The 20,418-nt window shown below is 37.7% G+C and overlaps 1 protein-coding gene across 1 annotated transcript; it reads right to left on the minus strand.

Moving 5' to 3' along the window:
* Positions 1-10,806: 10,806 nt before the first annotated feature.
* LOC121440544 (heterogeneous nuclear ribonucleoprotein A1-like) lies at positions 10,807-17,593 on the minus strand. The gene is made up of 2 exons (XM_041641276.1): positions 17,401-17,593; positions 10,807-11,594 (listed from the first exon to the last, which is right to left on the minus strand). Exons 1-2 carry the CDS (start codon positions 17,591-17,593, stop codon positions 10,807-10,809), a joined length of 981 nt encoding a protein of 326 aa, XP_041497210.1.
* Between the last annotated feature and the right edge of the window lie 2,825 nt (positions 17,594-20,418).

Genomic DNA, 20,418 nt, shown 5'->3' on the forward strand with positions numbered 1-20,418 from the left:
CCTTCCTAGATATGGACGGAGGTGGGAGGTCCTAGGTCTTACCACAGGGCAGAAAACCCTGACTGTTCTTTGGACTGGAGAGGGAGGGGGAAAGAAGTGGGGGGGGAGGGGGAGAAGGGTGGGAGGAGGGGGCGTAGGGGGGGAATGAGGGGGAGGGAAATGGGAGGCTGGGAGGAGGTGGAAACTTGTTTTTTTTTTCTCCTTTTCTCAATTAAAAAAAAAAAGAAAGATAGCTTCCAAACTTTTAATAAATCATCCAGTCACCTTATAAATGGCCAAAAACAGAATATTACACAGCTACAAAGATTGGTCAGACTTGAAATCTTGACCAAAATAGTAACAGAATTTACTGGATAATGGAGTGGGTCATGAAGGAACCTTTCAGCCATATATTGTTTTTCACTTACCTGTAAAATTATGGGACTTGGATATTATGGGCTGGATGGGGATATATTTATATTCCTCAACACAGTTATTGCTTATAAAATGTTTCAATAAATACTAGATAAGGAGAATGAGGAAGGATTGATACTATCATACCTAGCAGAAGGCTTCCCAGAGCAGGATGGAAATCTAAGAGATATTTTGGCAGAGAACCTACTGTAATCAATATTCTTTATACTTATATTCCTTATACTAAACAATAGATTGATTGATTATTTCAAGACAGTGATTCTTGGGCAATCACTTTGCTCAATTTGAAGGCCAGATTAATCTTTTTTCAGCTGATTCCTTGCTGCAATTTGCACACAGAACCATCCTCAACTCAAATAGTTGGGTTGTGAGTTGTTGCTATAGTGTTTCAGCTTTTTAAAGATAAGGCACTTAATCTATATATTGACAGTCAATATGTATTTCAATGCTCTTCAAGTCCTAGCAATCATCCAATATATTAACTAGCAAAAAGCAAGTTAAAATGCTATTCCAAAAAATTAAAAATCTCATGCAACCCATGCTTTGTTCGGCACATTAGTGCACATTCAAATCTTCCCAGTTCACTGGATGAAGGCAGTGTTTTAGCTGATAAGCTTAGGAAAGTAACTGATATCTCAGTTTGAATTTTATCACTGATCACATGCTGTGCATCATCAACATAGTATAAGTTTAAGAAAACAATTTAGATTAACAATAGAAGCTGCTCACCAAATTGTTAAGCAGTGTGATATATGCCCACTATATTTACCTGTACCTCATCTTGGAGTAAATTCATGAGAACTAATTGTTAATTATCTTTTTCAAATGGATGTTACTCATATTGCAGACTTTGGCAAATTAAGGTACGTCCTTATGACAATCGATATATATTCAGGATTCTTGATGGCCACTGCAGAAACTGGAGAAGCCACTAAACATGAAATAATTCATTTCCTTAAATTATTTTCATATATAGGAACACAAAAAATCATAGAGACCGATAATTGGTGGGGATATGTTAGTAAAGCATTTTAGCAATTTTGTTCCCAATAGAATATTGAACATAAAACAGATATTCCTTATAATCCTCAAAAACAATGAATTGTGGAGTATGCCAATGGCTCCTTGAAAACACACATTCAAAAGATAAAATCAGGACAATTATACTCTCAATTCCAGCATAAAACCTTAAGTCTTGGGCTTTTTACTCTAAATTTCTTGAATATGGTTTCCTGTGATGAATCTGTCACAGACACATTTTGGCATGGTGACACTAAGGCAACATTTGCTAAGGCAAGGTGGGGAGACCCTTGCACTGGATTACAGAGATAACCCAATCCTGTGTGAATATGCGGTTGAGGGCATGTCTATGTTTTTTCACAAGATGAGGATCAAGCAAGATGGCTTCCAGAATGTCTGGTTTGGTGTGCCCAGCATAGGGTGCCAGCACCAATGAAATCTTAGTTGCAAACACTCCCCACAGAAGACCTGAAGTAAGAGCCTATGTTCCTGACTTCTTCATACCACCATACTGCAGGCCAAGAAGAGAAGGAAGGTTGTGGCAATGACAATTACCAGTCTCTTGATGGACCTGCTGTGCAAACTTTTGGACCTAGTGAATCTTGTTTCCATTGAAGTAAGGTCAAAATCACTGACTAAATATTTGACAGTTTTATACTTTGGAACACTGAACTTGGATTGCCAGCATGTTATCTAATCTGCTGTTGAAATAAAGGACCTGAGAACTGAGACCTCAATTTCCCTTTCTGGGAAAAAAAGACCCTTGACAAGGAGCGACTTGTGGTAACTCCTTCAGCCTTTAAGATACTAGCCCATATGGGCATGATCTCTTGTACTATAAATGCTGATGTAAAGCTTACATGGTCTCTCTCACTCAGCTGTTAGTTTCAGTTCCTCTTTCCCACTCATGCAGAGGACTGTAATCTGTGAGTCTACCCCTAAATAAAGAACCCTTAATTACACTCAGTTCTGAGCTAGTATGGGACTACTTTATAGTGTCCATCTATAGTGACTGAAGCCCCTCTTCAGAAATGTGGAGGGTAGCCTATGGGTTTCTGCTGCTGCTCAGAGACTGGGACAAATACTTAAAAGAAGCATTGCAATTGGATTCTCACCCATCACAGACGCCTTCTCTTGTGTTTTGATTGGAATGGATTTAAGAAAATTGTGATTAGATAAATTGTATGCTTATTGTTAATTTCCACAGTAGAATTATGGGATTGACCTGTTAACGTTTGTAAGTGCTTTAGTTCACTATAAGATGTTAATGATTAGAAAAGGGTTAGGACTTATCAAAGAGAAGTTTGACATTGCCAACGAGTTCTTGAATTTGACATGTTTAGTAAAACAAGTTTAGATTTTAATACAACTGATAACTGTTAAGAAACACACTTGAACAATTCAAATTTGCTTTCCTACCCCTAGGAACCCTCAATTTCTTTAATTAGGAGATATTGTGGCCCTGGGAGCATGTATATCACAAAACAGTATCAGCTTGTACATGATTATCTTATTACTTATAAACTCTTTTGATACAAGTTGGCTCAAGAGCTCATGGAGTATAGAAGTACATTCTCCCTTAACGTTTTGCTTACAGAGGTCAGCAGTCATAGACAGGTATGATCCCCCCCCCCAGAAACTAAGACATGGGCATGCATAATTAGAATGCATGTGCCAAAGACAGGTAAGTCTGGAAAATGAGAAAATGTTAACCTACGGCAGACACAATCATCTTTCTATAGCAAAAGATAAGGCTTTATTTAAAAAGAGGAATATGGGGAGGCCTAAAAATGTAAGTTTAACTTTACCTTGTCTGAAATCCAGAGTTGAAACTTACTTCTATTTCTTCTAGGTTATTTTCTGTTTCTACCTCAAACAATGGTGCACTTAGATTTAGATCAGAGAAGTTCTGCTCTCTTAAGGTTTTTGTCAACAGGTGTGGCTAATATTCAGACCTTGTATTTCGGGTATAGGGAAATAGACATGTTTATAACTCAAACAAAAGTCTAAGGATTCAACTAAATCCTTCTCCCTTTGGGATGTAACAATGGCTTCCACCCAGGGAGTGGCTTACCTACAGAATGTTTTGGTCTAGGGTGTGAGGATTACTTGTCTTGCTCTAACAACAGAATATTTAACTAAAAATGTAGCCTGCAAATTTCAACTGGTATGTTTATTTCCTTGTATCATCGTAATGCAGGTTTTTATCTTACTTCTATCTTTTGGGGTCTGGTGTAATTAAACAAAGGGAAATGAAATGTGGGTGATTTCAGTATTCACTAGAATTCCCTCCTGATACTATTCTATGTTTTCTGTTTTATAATTTTCACTCACATCTTCATCTCTTTACTTTTTTTCCTAATCCCCATGCAGCTACACTAGTAAGTGTTATCTTTTTTGAAGCTAGCCTCCAACAGAGAGGTGGAGAAGAAGGAAAGGAGGCTCCAGCTAGTGTTCTGTTGCTTCACTAAGAAAAAGCCTGAGGGATTCAGAAAATGGTCATTATTTAATCTATGTCTTCATAAAACTGCAACCTTCTATTGCATTGTTTTCAAATAATGGTTTGGATATCAGCAAGTATAAAAGAAGAAGCATGGATGCAGTAGAACCCTGAGATAGCTGCTATAATAAATCATATATTTATTTATGGAAATCTTATGAAAATAAAATGGTGATATGAATTTTTTTCTAAAGTCAAATAGAAATAGTCTTTGAATATTATACAAGTTATCTAGTGTTACAATAGGACTGAATGTTTCTCTACGTAAGCTGCCAATACATACCAAGTCTTTCTTTCTTCTGTTTCATTGTACTAAAAGCAAATGTTTCTGTAAGTCCCTGTACCTTGTCCTGTGAACTACACATAGATTCATAAACTAACTCTTTATGATAACTCTTCTTGTTTACTGTAACTGTGGCCCAATAACAGATGGGGCTATGCACTTTGTACAAGATAGAATTCAGCAAACTCAGGAAATGAATCCTGGCAGTCTCACATAGACTCCAACCCCTTAGCCACTATGATGTTCTTCTTTTCACTCAGGCTTTCTGTCAGAAGATAGATTTGGAATTAAATCTGTTAAATTTAGTTGACGAATAATAAGACTTTTAAAGTCAGATGCAGAAAGTCAGAACATGGGAATCAGAAAACAAGAAAGAGCTATTTTAGAAATTAAACGATTCAAAGAACTTCAATTAAATTACAAATTGATTTTGACTTATTTCATCCCTAGTAACATTTCCAGGCATAATTAGGATGTTAAAAACATAGCTGCCAAGTTTTGAAAAACAGTACAATCATCATGGACAATTAATCAACTGTGTTATATGTTCTTTTGGTGAACGTCCCTGTGCCTGAAAGACATATTCCTTTTAAGGATTATTTTATTTTAGAAACATGGTTATGAATTTGTAACATTTTATTTATAATGCCTGTTATGTACTTAATTAATGCACTATTGTTAATATACATTTAAGATCTTACAAAGGCAGTGAAAAAATGAATACATGTATTCCTATCATATTTTCACTACTACAAATAAAAGTTTACTAAAAATCTACCTTCCATTAATACCACATTGTTGTTTTAATATTTGAGTACAGGACATGTCAATATTTTGTTGTTTCAGGATTACCTTAGCTGTGATTTTCAAAACTATGTTTTCTTTATTCTTTTTGAGATTATCTTATATTTACAATATTTTTCTCTTTTCATTTTTCCATGACAACCCTTCTATATTCCTCTCCTTTCTCTGTTTAAAATTTATGGCACCCTTTTCATTTTTTGTCATTGAATACATATATGTATGTTTAAATGTATGTGTTTGTTTGTGTGAATGATGTATGTATGTGCATACATATTCTTAAACTTAATCTCTATATTCTGTATCTGTATCAGTCATAGTCTATAGTTCTTTGTATGTATGTTTTCATGTCTGACCATTTAGAATTGGATAGCTAATTGGTGTGCTCTTCCCCAGAGAACAATGTTTCTCTAGCATACAACATTTCTTAGTTGCCTGTAGGATGTGGGATTTCCCTCTGTATGCTGTGAAAACCATTGTTTAATAAAGAAGTTTCCTTGGGCCTATTTCAGAATGGAATAGGATAAGGCAGGAATTAGAAGCAGATAGAGGAGGAGAGAATAGGTGGAGTAAGAGAGAAGCCATTTAGCTCTGTCATGAGACAGATGCCAGATGCCTAAAGGAAACTTGCTGATAGGCTACAACCATGTAGTATGTACAGATTAATAGAAATGGGTAATTTTAAAATATAAGAGCTAGCTAGAAATATGCATTAGCTAATAGACCAAACAGTGTTTTAGTTAATTCAGTCTCTGTGTTCTTATTTCAGACATGGACAGCCAGGAAATAAACAAGCAGGCTCCAACTACAGCACCTGAACGATTGGCACTAACCCACGTGGCAAACCACACACTGCCTGTCTTGGTGCTTGTATGACCACTCAGGATTAAGAGGAAAGTACCTAAGAGCATGCCTGCTGCTCAACACTCAGGCCTAGGCAGGCAGCTGGATCAGGTTTGCTAGGCATGCATAGGCAGGAGAGAATGGCAGATTCCTTCCAATATTCACAAAGATATTGTCAGGCTGTGTAGTGTGCTGCATGGCAGATTTAGTTTTTACTCAATAAAAAGTGCTTATATGCTACATGTTTCTACTCAGAGATGAAGTGGTGAGGACAGCGCCTACCCAGCAGTCTCAGAGGCAGAAAGACTCCACTGTTGAAGGAACTGTGGGTTGCATTCCTGCCGCCCTGCTCCCAGCCGTCTGGCTAGCTTATGCTCCGAAATAACAACACACAAACTGTCTTCATTTAAACACTGCCTGGCCCATTTCTATTAATGTGTGTACCACTGAGGTGTGCTTACCGGGAAGATTCTAGCCTACTTCTATCCTGGGTTGGAGCTTCATCGCATCTGCCCAGAGCAGAGAGGAGGCATCTGGGCTCACTTCCTCTTCCTCTGAGCATTCTGTTCTGCCTACTCCACCCACCTAAGGGATGGCCTATCAAATGGGCCAAGGCAGTTTGTTTATTAACCAATGATCTTCCTCTATCACTCCACCGTGTTGGACTGGGTGGAACCAAGAGGTAGGGCTGCAGAGTTGGTCCTAGCCACACTCACTTAGCATTTGGAAAAACAAAAGTGCTTGTGGTTAGAAAATAATTACAGATACCTATTTAATAAAGACAAATTAAAATGAAAAAGACCTCTAAATGGGTCACGGTGCTGGATCTAGGTACATAGACTTGGGAGACAGAAGAAATAGTTATGAAAAGAAGTAAATGTTTTTTTAAATAATAAACAAATAAAACAAAATCTTTAAAGAGGCAAAGTACAGACAGTAATAAATTAAAGGAGTAAAGAAAAATAAGCCTCGTAAAGATGGACTATACACAGAGAATCTGAATTTGTATATTATTGTGTTTTCTTTAATTTTTTTGACTGAAAATGAATTAAATACAGAGCAACATTTCCCTAGTATGGGCTGCTAAGCTACACCAAGCCAACATAAATGTTTTAAAGGTATCTTGACTTCAAAATTTGGATTTAAGGATATGTTGCTATAGAAAAGAGGTTCTACTTTTGTTTCCACAGAAGATGAGAACCTTTGGGTTAACTACAGACTAATGTGGTTTGGTTGACCAAGATCCCCTTAAAGGTCTCTGTGAACTAAATTATTTTGCCCAACAAGAGTCAGGAAGCAGATTGGAGAGAACTATGCCAAAATTTCCAAATATTGTTTATAAATGTTTATTTAAATTTAAAGGGGGACATGATATAGAGATGAATACTTTGCATTTGCATGGATATTGGTCTATTGATACAAATTTTAGGTCGATTCTAATATAGTATGTATATGTATTTCTGCTTCTGTTTAAGATATTTTGTTTATGCAGCTCGTTGAAAATGTATAATTAAGAAGTACAGATTAATAGATAGTCATCTATAATAATCCACCTTATAATTATGTTAGTTAGGTTTTCTAGATATATAAAAATATATTTCAGATAGATAGGTATTCTTCAAACATTTCAAAGAGTCACAGAATATGGCATTTATAATGTTTTAAGAAATTAAGTCTTCATGACAATGAGATACTTCTCAAAGCAGCACCAATCTACTTCAAGAGGAAGATGGGCATCAAAGAGATTCCTTATAGAGTTTGCTAGCCATTTGTTCAAGAATTTACTCTTGCCTGGACTATTTGATGTCACGTTGAATGAACTAGACATGCAGGACCCACAGAAAAATGACTGCTGAATTTTCCTAAAGTTGAGATGGTTCTTTAGGGATTCTGCCTCATGAAAGAGTCTGTCAGACTTTCTGCATGACATAGAAAAAAGTTACTAACAAACTGCCAATATAGGCAGAACTGTCTTTGAAATTTCTTGCTTCATGGGAAAGCCTGCCAGATACTAAGAGCCTGTAAGAAGGATGCTTCAATGTTACAGGTAACTATCCAGGCCATGAGATGTCTCTATCAATTCTAAAGTTTTAAAAGTTTCTTATAATACACGTCCTATTTACTTATGTAATATTATATTCTGGAATCTTTGACAGAGTTGAAGAACAGGAAGTTAGAGCTATAGTTTTTCTTATTTTTGATAAAAAATAAAGTGGATATAAACATTATAACTATAATTCTTTCTTGATAACTGTTTTGTTGTATGTAGTAATGTTATGTTAAAGTTAAAATCTTTATTTTATTTAGATAGAAAAGGGGAGGTAATGTGGGATTTCCCTCTTTATGCTGTGAATACCATTGTTTATTAAAGAAGTTTCTTTGGGCCTATTGCAATGCAGAATAGGGCAAGGCTGGAATTTCAAGCAGATAAAGAAGGAGAGAGGCAGAGTCAGAGAGAAGCCATTTGGCTGCAGCAGGAGACAGATGCTTGAAAGAACCTTACTGTTAGGCCAGAACCATGTGGCCATCCATACACAGATTATTAGAAATGGGTTAATTTAAACTATAAGGGCTAGCTAGATGTGTGTGTAAGCTAACAGGCTAAGCAATGCTTTAATTAATACAATTTCTGTGTGTTTATTTTGGGTCTGTGTGGCCAGGAAACAAACAAGCCACCTTTGCCAAAACCTGTAGTTCTTTGTGTAGCTTGAAGTCCTATGGGACTTTTTTGCAATACATTTTTGAATTTCTGTTGGTGCTACCCTTGCTTAGCTCATGTTTGTGCAATCTTGTTGTTGAGAGTATGGTTGTACCTTCTGGTGTCACCTGGAGACAGCATCATATCAAACTCAGAGAATCTCTAGCTATTGCAGTCATTTTGGCTCTTGAAGATCCTTGTTGAGGGAATGTTTTATGAGTGCATCATTTTGGACCAAAGCTCCATAACTCTGTGTTTTCATTGTTTCTAGGTTTCTGTAGTGATCTCTGTGTGTTGCAACGAGAAATTTATCCATGAGGGGTTAAAGCTATAGTAATCTGTGTGTTTAGAATGTTGTTAGAGATTAAGATGGTTTATTATAGTACTGGCTTTAGGTCCTTCTGCAATATCCATGACATTATTAGCACTGAACAGTTAAGTAGCTTTCCAATGCCAAGCATTGCTTCACCTTGTTGATAAGGTCTTAAGTCTAATTAGGTAGATGGAGGTTACTATCAAGGTATGCATGCACCCATGACACCCTCAAGTTTTTCTGCCATGCTGGTCATTGATTTGGTTCATAGGCATCAAAGCTAGGTAGGATTATTGGTTGTTCCACTCCTTGGGAAGCTTGAATACTGTCTTTTGGTGAGATTTTACAGAAAGGTGGGATTTAGGTCAATTCCAGCTCAGATGTCTCTGGGCCCTGTTTCTGATGTACATTGTATTTTTAGCAGTAGAAATGTACCTTCGACCTCTGGCAAATACTCAAGTATAATAGCAGTAAGCTGTATGTTTTGGAATTCTTTTAGGCAGCCATCACAAAAGGTCTCTCATGTCTAGTATTACAGTTTTGTTAGGTGCTCTCTTGCTCTTGAATAGAGCATTGTTATCCCAGATTACACAGGTTTATTAAAACTATATATGAATATTTATTTGCAAAATTATATGCATTACAGGGATGTAGTTTGGTAAAAAGGTCAACAATGTGATTTCTTATGACTTACATCTTCACTGTCACTTTACCTTCCTCCTTCTGTATTTGCCTTCTTCCCCTTACTAAAGAATTCTCCTTTCTCTTTTCTCTTTTCCATGCTCAGATAAAATCCCTGCTATACTTTTTCTATTGCTTCCAAAAATCTTATCTTGACAATGGTCCCATTTTAAATTTCTATTTTTTGTAGTTATAATTGGAAAAATATTCATATCTGAGCATTTAATGTAGCATACTATAGTGAAAAAATATATAGAAAATTTTATGGAGGAGTCCAGGTCAAGAGGATCATTCCTAGTTCCATCTTTTTATCTGTGAACTTCATGACTTAATTTTATTTTATACCTAAATAGTATTCCATATTGTATATGTACCATACTTTAAACATTAATTATCAGTTGAAAGAAATTTAGGATCATTGCATTTTCATTATTATTGTGAATAGAGTAGTGATAAAGTGATTGAAAAAGTCGTGATGGAAACTACTGTTTTAAATCCTAATCATTCCTCTAATCACATGATCTATCTTTTTGGACTCCATCAGTATTTAATTTTTAAGATTTTCTTAAGCAGGTATCAAACTGGAGGGAGAAGTGCTGTTGGTGACAGGGAAACTTGAACTCTATTATATCTAGGAATGTCTCATTTCCCAAATATTGAAATTTAATCCAAGGATTTCCTAAAATTCAACAATTTAAACAATTATGATTATTTCTAAGAGAGGACAAGTAGTATAAGAAATAATTCCTCACATAATTAGCTCCACAAAGGCAAGCCTTGACCATATACATTTAAGAACTGTGAAAGCATTAACTACATGAGCAGACCATTCTGATTATGTATAGATTACAATGAAAAATTTAAATTAATCGCCCGTAGTGGTTACTTGTAATTGTCAGTTTGACTATATCTGACATAAACTAAAACACACACATTATAGACATCTGTAATGCATTTTCATGATCATGTTATTTAAAGTTGGAAGACCCAACTTAAATGTGGTTAGAAATTTCTAGTGGTAGTTAGTCTACTGGAGGTTCACTGGAAAAAGCTAGACTAAAGGGGATCCACAGGAAAAAGGTAGATTAAATGAGGTTTAAGGGAAGAAGCTTTCCTTTTGCTGCCATCTTGCCTTCAGTTCTGGAAAGTTTATTCAACTGGTCAGTGAGTCCACTAACCCTGATGCTGTTACTGTTACAGTTGCTGCATTCCTTCATGTGTATAACTCAGCTTCTTTAGTCCTCTATAGAGGACTAGAGATAAATGGCTCTCTGGAAATCCCTAGCCCTTAAGCACGAGATTGATATAACACTCAGCTTTGTTATATCACCACGACCACTGAAGTTTCCCCCTCGATCAAAATTGTCATTGCTGCCAAAACCGCCTCCACAACCACCACCAAAGTTTCCAGAACCACTTCCACCTCTTTGACTGGACAAAGCACTAGCCATCTCCTGCTTGGATAGGGCTTTTCTTACTTCACAGTTGTGCCCATTCACAGTATGGTATTTCTGAATAACAATCTTGTTCATGGAGTCATGGTCATCAAAGGTGACAAAAGCAAAACCTCTCTTCTTTCCACTGCCTCTGTTAGTCATGATTTCAGTCACTTCAATTTCCCCATACTGCTCAAAATAATCTCTTAGGTGATGTCCTTCCACGTCTTCTTTAATACCACCAACAAAGACCTTTTTCATGGTTAAGTGGGCACCTGGTCTCTGAGAATCCTCTCTTGACACAGCTCTCTTAGGTTCCACAACTCTTCCATCCACCATATGGGGTCTCGCATTCATAGCGCCATCCACTTCCTCCACAGTGGCGTATGTATCAAACCCAAAGCCACTGGATCGTTTGGTGTTTGGATCTCTCATGACAACGCAGTCCGTGAGTGTTCCCCATTGCTCAAAATGGCTCCTCAGACTCTCGTCAGTTGTTTCGATGCTCAGCCCTCCAATGAAGAGCTTCCGCAGCTGTTCCGGCTCCTTGGGAGACTCTGACTTAGACAGGATGGCAAGGAAACCAGAGCCTTCAGCGATGCTTCCTCGGCCACGTCAATGGGCAGAAAGGCAATAAAGACATTTTTTAAAAATTGTGTTTGTTTGTGGGTTCCTGGATGTGAGTGTGCATCGCTTCATGTCACAGTACATATGCAGAGCTCAGAGAACAAATTGCCAAATGGTTTTGTCATCTAGTCTTGTCATTAATTATCCATTAAATAACCACTCAAAGTGAAATGATCAGATAAAACATAGAGGTATTCAAACATTTTTTTTTAAGAAATAATTTTTTTTGTTCTAAAACTTAGAGGAAAAATATCTGAATAACTTAATAAGGTATATTTTGCCCACAGACCCTTCATAACCTTCTTATTAAGGTGGATATTACCTTAAAGAACACATGTCAATGTTTGTAAATGCAATAATTACCTTTTATATGCTATTAAATGATCAAAATACTTACCCATTTTCTATGCTAAGAATTCTATGCAAATGATTATTTTATCTTCCTGCACTTGGATTCATCATCCCTCAGGATTGCAAATTTAAGCTTCCTGTTTGGCAATTATAGAGTATTATAAAAGAGAATTGAGGGTTCTGATTTTTCATAAGGTATAGTAAATTAGCACCATTAAATGCTGCCATGAAAGAGGTGAGCAAACATTAATCATAGAAGCAGGCTGCTAGAAGGAAGCCGCAAAGGTCACATAGTTAATTCTCTTGACTATGTGTAGACTGTCTTAAAATTAACCTAGACTGATGGGTGTATGTCCTAGCTCTTAGACGACAAATGGTGTCAAGAATGTGTGAACATCAACATACTCAAACCGTGTCTGAGATGATAATTTGTGTAATGCAAAAAAGTCATCACAGTTGTACACACTTGAAGAAATCAATTGGGCTGCAAAGCAGTTTAGCAGGACAAAGAGTCAGACTGTTTGTGCTAGGAGATTCTATGAAAAATAGAGAGCCTGAATATAAAACTTCCTGTATCATTTATTTTTTGTGTGTAACTAGCCATGACAAACTTAAAACAAGAATAAAACAAGAATATAAAAATATAAAAATTTGCTTTACTTATTAAGGTGTGTGTGTGTGTGTGTGTGTGTGTGTGTGTGTGTGCGTGTTGTTATTTTTGTTGTTTTGTAGTTAGCAGATTTGCAAGGAAGTACTTTGCTTGCTGAGCCATCTGGATACACCCAAACAACAGTTTTTAAAGATCTTAAAGTCATTTAAAAAATAGCAATTTATCTATACAGTTGGTACCCTAACTGCACGAGGACTGAGAGGAATTTGTTTCAGTACAGTGCAGCAGTGCTTCTGGGACATGGTGATCTATTTGGTGGAATTTAGAATAACTTTGCCGCCATGATATCACATACAGAAACTAAATACATTTTTAGAAATGTTCTTCTGGGACAATGCAACACATACTAACATAATTTTGGACATGTAGTCTACAAATAATAAATATCATTTTTTCTTTGTTATCACCTAGATAATGTGTAAATTACTCCTTTTGATTAATGTGATGCAGTTATTAAATAGTAATTTATAAAATAAAACCTTTCCTTTTAATTTACCTTTTATAAAGATGTTTCAAGGATTACACTTGAAAATCTGTTTAAAGCAAAACAATGACTTCAGTGGCAAGTTAGATCTTAAAATCTAAAGTAATAATAAATGACACACTTAAATCTGAATATGCGGTACCACCAAAAAGAAACTAAACCATGTGGTATTTAGTTTTCAACCTGGTGTTTGAACAGGGTAAGAAGCTATTAGAGTTTGTGGAAAAGACCAGAGGAAGAATTAAGATAGCAACTTTGAGCTGAAGGAAAGTAAGTGAATATCAACAATTAGGAAAGATCAGGGCCAGAGTGAGTAAAGAATGCTTAAGTTAAAAACCAAATGCAGAAAATATAGCTTACTTAAGCTATATTGAGAAAAATATATTTAAAAAGCCAATTCATTCAGTCTGTTCAACAAAATGCAAGAGAAGAATAAGGTATAAAAAAATAAAATCTTCACTTTTGTAAATAGAACAAAAGCTGTATTTCCATCCATGGTGTTCCTAGGTTGATATTCACAGGCTCAAAGGTAAAGAGATCTTCAAGTAAATATCAAATAAACTAAAGCCAGCACAGTGAGCCATACATATTTTTCAAGTATTGGGGAAGTTCAAAAGGAGGCTTGCTGCTGGTTTGAAGTTAGCTTGGTCTACATAGAGAATTCTAGTCCAGTAGTAAATGTAAAAAACTTGCCTATAAACCCATCATGGGGGATGCTGATAACCATTACCATCATCATCATCATCATCACCATCATCATCACCATCATCATCATCATCATCATCATCATCATCATCATCATCATCATCATCATCTATGCCCAGGCAATGCTAAAGTGTGCATGAACAGTCAGTTTATGGTGGTTATCCAGTTGTTCATATCCTTGGCAGTCCTAGATGCTTGCATTTTGCCACACCCAAGGTTCTATCAGCTCCCCTCCCCGTTTTTGGCTTTAAAAGAGAAGCATATGTTGATGGCTGATGATTGAAAACCATACATTTAGGTGTAAGCAGGGGCTATACACAAAGTTGCAGGCAAATTTGAACTACATTGCAAGATTCTGTCTTGAAAAATAAAACTTGAAAAGGAAAGATCAGAGATGATGGACAAAACATGTCACCCTTCATAGTAAGTTAATATCTAAGTCTTCTTAGATATAATGTCTTCTTTATAAATCCTTAGGCCTTCACATAAAAGGAATTAAATGGTCCCTAAGTGAGACAATATATTGTCCAATAGAACTCTGGTTTGTGGCCCAAGATTGAAAATGGCCTGATGTGAAGACATTTTATGAAGATGACTTTTTTTTCTAAGGAAATTAATAGAAACCTACATAAATTTCAGATGCAGTCAACACATCTTTTTTTCTCATTTTCCAATGTTTTCTTTATTTTTTAATATTCCTTAATTTTTTGGATCATAGCGTATCATTTCCCCTTCCTTCCCTCTCTTAACCCTCTGCTACATACTACTTTGCTTTTTTAAAATTGAAAACTTCATTTAATTAACTGTTATTCTAGATAAAAATGTGTATGTATATATATGTACTGTATGCCAATGTATATAAGTACAATCTACTCAGCCTGCATAATGCCACTTTTATTTATGCCTACTCATTTTTTAAGGTTTACTTTTTGCACTGCAGCAAATTACATAACCAGGAAACTTATCCAACTGTACACCTGAAACAAATGATTAGATAGTGGGTGGTGTGAACTATCCTGTTCTAATAGAGGCCTTTATATAGAAACTGAATCAAAAGAGAAAATCAGCATATCTTCTACATGAAAGAATGCCGGTTAAAGTAGGGTACATTTTGATTTTAGTTTACAAATGTGCCTCTTTTCTGCACATGCTTGCTTTTTTCCCATCAAGACATTCCTAGAACATTTCCTTCTACAATTAATTATACATTGGCCTCCTGACCCGTGTAACCAATAAAACTCAACAGGTGAAACTTAAATTGTTTCAACTTAAAATACTCATTAGGTCCATTTAAGTCATCTCTGAGTTTTATATAAAAACATTCAGTCTTCTTTTGCAGAGAGCACAAAAACATAGATGTTTAGTTTCAATATGCTCTTAATAATTCAGCAATTCCAACAACAGACCCAGATATTGAGTTAAAATTTTCAAAAAAGCTTTTATTTTATTTTAAATCATGTATATTGAAGGATCATCATCACCCTGGGGCTTATGTTACAGGCTGTATGGAGCTGCCTGATGTGGATGCTGGGAAACAGAAAATCTTGAAGGAACAGTACGCAGAACTTATTTTATTTTTAATTAAATTTATTTATTCATTTTTTTTATATCTGATAGAAGTTTTCCCTCCCTCCTTTCCTCCTATTTATCTCCTCCTACCTGACCCCAATTCACTCATCCCCTGTTTCTGTTCAGAAAGGGGCAAGCCTCCCATCTGTTGAAATGAGTGAGAAAGGGTTGTAGGAGTCAGGTAGGCCAAGGTCATCACAAGGAAACATACAGAAACAACTAACCTGGGTTCATAGAAATTTATAGACTCAGACCCAACAGCTAGAGAGCCTGCACAGAACACACGTAGGCTCTTTACATTTGTGTGACAATTGTAAACTTGATCTACTTGTGGAACTCCTAACAGCAGGAGCAGACCCTGTCTCTAAGACTTTGGCTGACTTCCAGGAAGCTATTCAGCATTCTGGGTTACCTTCTTCAGCCTTAATTCAAGAAGAGGAGCTTAGTCTTACTTCAACTTGAAAGTCACACTCTAATGTACCTTTCCTTCTCAGTAATGTTTTGAAATTTTAAAAGCTACTTGAACATTTATGACTTACTGTTGTTTCTATATTGAGTTTGTTTTGAAGAACAATGAAATACATTTGAACCTGTGAGTAGTAAAGATTTTTAAATCAAATCTTTGTTGTTGTTGTTATTGTTATCATTTCAGAACCTCTCCACATCCCCACCTCCCCCATTCTTTGCCATCTCTGTTTTTTTATTATAATAAAACTAAAAGGAAAAAAACACACACACTCATTGAGGACTCAATATACAAATAAAATATCAATAAGACAATGTTCAAGCAAAGCAGTATGGGACAAAACATCTACAAAAATATCTTTGGGTTCATTTTACATTGGTCAGCTACTCTAGGATATGGAATTTACACTGCACTGTGTTTAGGAAACCCAGTGAGATTCTGTTGAAGAAAACTAATTTTTCCTTGTCAAGTGCTTGTTAATTGCACATATCTTCTTAGTCATGGATAAGAATCTGTGTCTACTCTACCATTCTTTCTCCTCTTAGTTCCTCCTTAGTCCTCCCCTTGGAGCATGTCTGTCTTGAGTCTGTGAAGGCACTGTAGATGTTATAACAGTCTCTTTGTGTTCAGTTCAGTTCCTGCTCTGTCTGGAAGGATACTATTTCCTCAGAGTAATCCATCACTTCTGGCTTTTACAATTTTTCTCCTCGTCTACATAGATCACTGATTCATGAAAGAAAAAAAAAGGCTTTGATGACAATACCCCTCATAGGATTTAATCTGTGAGAAGGAATGGTTTAATCTTTTTTTGTTGTTGTTTATTTGTTTTGTTTTGTTTTTTGTTTTTCAATATAAGGTTTGTCTGTGTTGCTTTGGTGCCTGTCCTGGAACTAGCTTTTGTAGACCAGGTTGGCCTCAAACTCCCAGAGTTATGCCTGCCTCTAACTCCTAAGTGCTGTGATTAAAGGCATGTGCCATTACTGCCTGGCTAGAAGGGTTAAATCTTGAGTATTTATTATAACACTTAATAGGGAGAAACATGCTTTTTTGGAGATGGCCCTGTTTCAGTTATATTATCTTTATGTACACAGAGGTAAGGAATTCAAATTTAACCATGTGAAACTTTTTGTGTTTCACACTGCTTTTCAACCATCAGTGTTTTATCTAACAATAATGTGTATGTAAAAAGTCCCACTGTAAGTAAGAATGTAGCTGAAAATATATCATTATTTATGTTTTATATAGATATGGATATAATGCAGGTAAGTATCAATATGAACCTTGAAATGGAACTTTCCACTTAAACATTCCAAAAATTGATGCTAGGGGCTGGTATGAGGGCCCACCCAAACATTCCAGACTATTTCTCAGAGGTGGAGTCTGGACTGCAGCAACTCCCAGGGGAGGGGAATTAAAATGGAACTTTCCACTCACTCAAATATTCCCAAATGGATGCCTGATGAAGGACCACCCAAGCATTCCACATTCTTTGGATATATGTGTGTTAGGGGTTGAGGTGATGCTTCCAACCAAACATACCAGATTCTCTGGGTGTAGGGTGTGCTGGCTTAAATCTGGATACACCCTGCAGGCATGGGGTGATGTGCGAGAAGGGAGCATTTACAGTTCTTGGGATAACTCTCAGCAGGAGGTGTGGTGGAAGAGGCATCCATTTTACTGCCATCTTGGAGACCTCAGGCATCTGTGTCTTGGTGGAGATGAAATGGCACATGTCTAGGAGAGAATAATTAGATTGATCTCAGATATGGGTGGAGTCAAAGAGGGGCTCTAAGAAAGGAACAAAGCTTTGGCGCCTGTGTGTAAGGTCTAGTGGATGTCTGAAATTATCAGCACTGCCTGGTCTTGAGGAAGGAGGAAACAGTTATTTAAGCAGAACTACCCATCCTTTGTTTCTGTGGCAAATTTCCTTATGAGCTCATCCCTCTCTTTCGGTTGATAACAGGGCTGATAGGATGTAGTCAAGAACAAAATATGTTCTGTGGAATCAGAGGAGCTAGAGGCCAGCCCCCTGGCTACTGAGTCAGCCTTGGCATTGCCTAAGGCCACTGGATCTTTGGAAGACTGGTGTCCCTGACAGTGAATTATGGCTACTACTGCAGGGAGCTGGAGGGCCTCCAAGAGGCGGGCTATAAAAGGGATCCATTAACTATGGGAGTGTCCTTGGTAATAAGGAAGCCCCTTTCATTCCAGAGTACAGAATGGGTATGGGCTATTAAGAAGGCATATTTACGGCCAGTTAGTCCATTGGCCCTTGGGTAACTGGAGTGCTCTATTCAAGGCAATTAATTTGGCTTTTTGTGAGGGGGTTCCCATTGGCAGGCATGTCACTTCAATTGTGTTAGTGGACGTGAACACTGCCGATGCTGCCTGGCTGTTTTTCTGGTTTGTCTCTAAGGTAATTTCCATCAACAAACAGGATGAGTTGGGGATATATAAGTGGCTAGTCTAAGATACAGGGCTGAGGTGAGCATAAGGCCTCCATAGCCTCTGGAGAAGAGTGAGGAGGTACCAGATGGGGAGGAAACAGGAAAGAAATTTGCAGGGTTTAGGGCAGGACTGGATGCCATGTTAATTTGGGAGTTTTCTAGAAACAGTAAGTGAAAGACTTGTACTCATGATGAAAGACCCCCCATACTTGAAAGACCCGCGTGTCCATGTACTATGTTGAACTCTGCTGAAACTTAGCTGGGCCCCCAGGCTCAGCTGATGCTAAAACTGGATATCTATGTGTTGCAGACTCACTGACTAGACTGAGGAGAAGGAATACTCCACCCCCAAGGCATTCTATCTAAACTGTCAACTTGCTGCAGGGTGTATTATCTGTCCTTATGGTTTTTCAGGGAAATTCAAGAATAGACATGGGGTCATTCCTAGGGTGAGCTAAGCCCACCAATTTGAGAACCAATAAATTGCTTGTTGGTATGCAGCCTCTTATGTAACTCCTAAATCCCTATAAATACATGATGAGCCCTCAGCCCGGCATGCTCAGTAACTTGTTTGCTGTAGCATCCACAGGCACCTATGTATCCAATAAACTGTCTCATGCTTTTACATCCAGTGGATTGTTTCTGGTTCTTGGGTGGAGGACTCCTCGATAGATACCTCTCTCTGAGGGTCTTTCAATGAAGGCCCAAGGAGAGAGAGGGAGGGAGGAATGACTCAGATGGTCTAAGAGGTGATGTGCGGAATATACCATGATTGGCCTGGACAGGGTGATCTTGAGAGCCTCCTGGGTGAGTTCAGCTGCTGCTGCCAAATCTCTCAAGCATGGCTGCCATCCACAGATGGTGAGTTCCAGCTGTTCAGACAAAAAGGTAACAGACAATTCAAAGGCCCAACCTGTTGAGTTAGAACTCCCATGGTCACTTGTGACCTTTCATATGTATAAAGGGGATAAGGTCTCACAGGGTCTAGAAAAGCAAGAGCAGGGGCTGTTAGAAGGTCATCTCATAGTAGAGAGAAGTTACAGTGGCTGGGTGGGTAAGAGGCCCCATTGGCTGCCTGGTACAGAGGCTTAGCTATATTGGCAAAGTTAGGAATCTAGTGATGCAAGAATTCCATCAGGCCAAAATTAAGAGATTCTGAGGTTGCTGAGGGCATAGACCCTGTCAGAGTTGAGGGTCTTAGACCCTGGGCTGAGTTGAATATGCAAATATACCACCATGGGAGAGAACAGCTTAGGTGGTGAGACTCCATATCTCAGAGATCCAAGAAAGTTCAGGAGCACAGAGGTGGTCTGTTGGGACAGAGGCAATGTGGGACTGCAGAGAAGGAGATTATCAACATACTGGAGAAGTATGCTAGGACCAGGGTCAAAGCTCGAGAGATCCTAAGCCACAGCATGGCCGAAAAAATGGGGGCTATCCCAAAAACCTGAGGGTGAGCAGTCCATGTAAGCTGTCTAGAGGACTGGAAGTCAGGGTCCTCCCAGGTGAAGGCAAAGAGCAAGAGTGAGTCAGCTTGTAAAGGGACAATAAGGAAAGCAACTTTTAGGTCCAGAGCAGTAAAGTAGGGGGTGACAGAAGGAACATTAGACAGGAGATTGTATGGATTGTTAACCACTGGATGAATAGGATTAACAGCCTCATTTATAAGGTAGAAGTCTTAAACCAAATGGTAAGCACCAGAAGGTTTATGCACAGGAATAATGGGAGTGTTGCAGGTTGAGCCAATAGGAATTAAAAGTCCTTGAGATAGGAGACAGGCAATAATAGGCTTAAGACCTCCATGGTGGGTTTCAGGAAAAGGAAACTGGGGTCTGGAAGGGAAGGAAGAAGGGTCTTTAAGGTGAACTAGAACTAGCTGGTAGTGAGTAGCAACCATGGGAATAAAAATATCCCATACTTATGTTGAGGGAGCTGCAGACCTGTGTTCCTACCACCCAGCTCCCAGCGGCCTGGCTAGCTTATGCCCCAAAATAACAACACACAAACTGTTTTCATTTAAACACTGCTTGGCCCACTAGCTCTAGCCTCTCATGGGCTAATTCTCATATTTTGCCTAAGCCATTTTTAATAATCTGTGTAACACCAGTCT

This window comes from Microtus oregoni, unplaced genomic scaffold (assembly GCF_018167655.1).
Source record: "Microtus oregoni isolate MIOR12 unplaced genomic scaffold, Mior012 000068F_ref0000429, whole genome shotgun sequence".
NCBI classification, from domain to species: Eukaryota; Metazoa; Chordata; class Mammalia; order Rodentia; family Cricetidae; genus Microtus; species Microtus oregoni.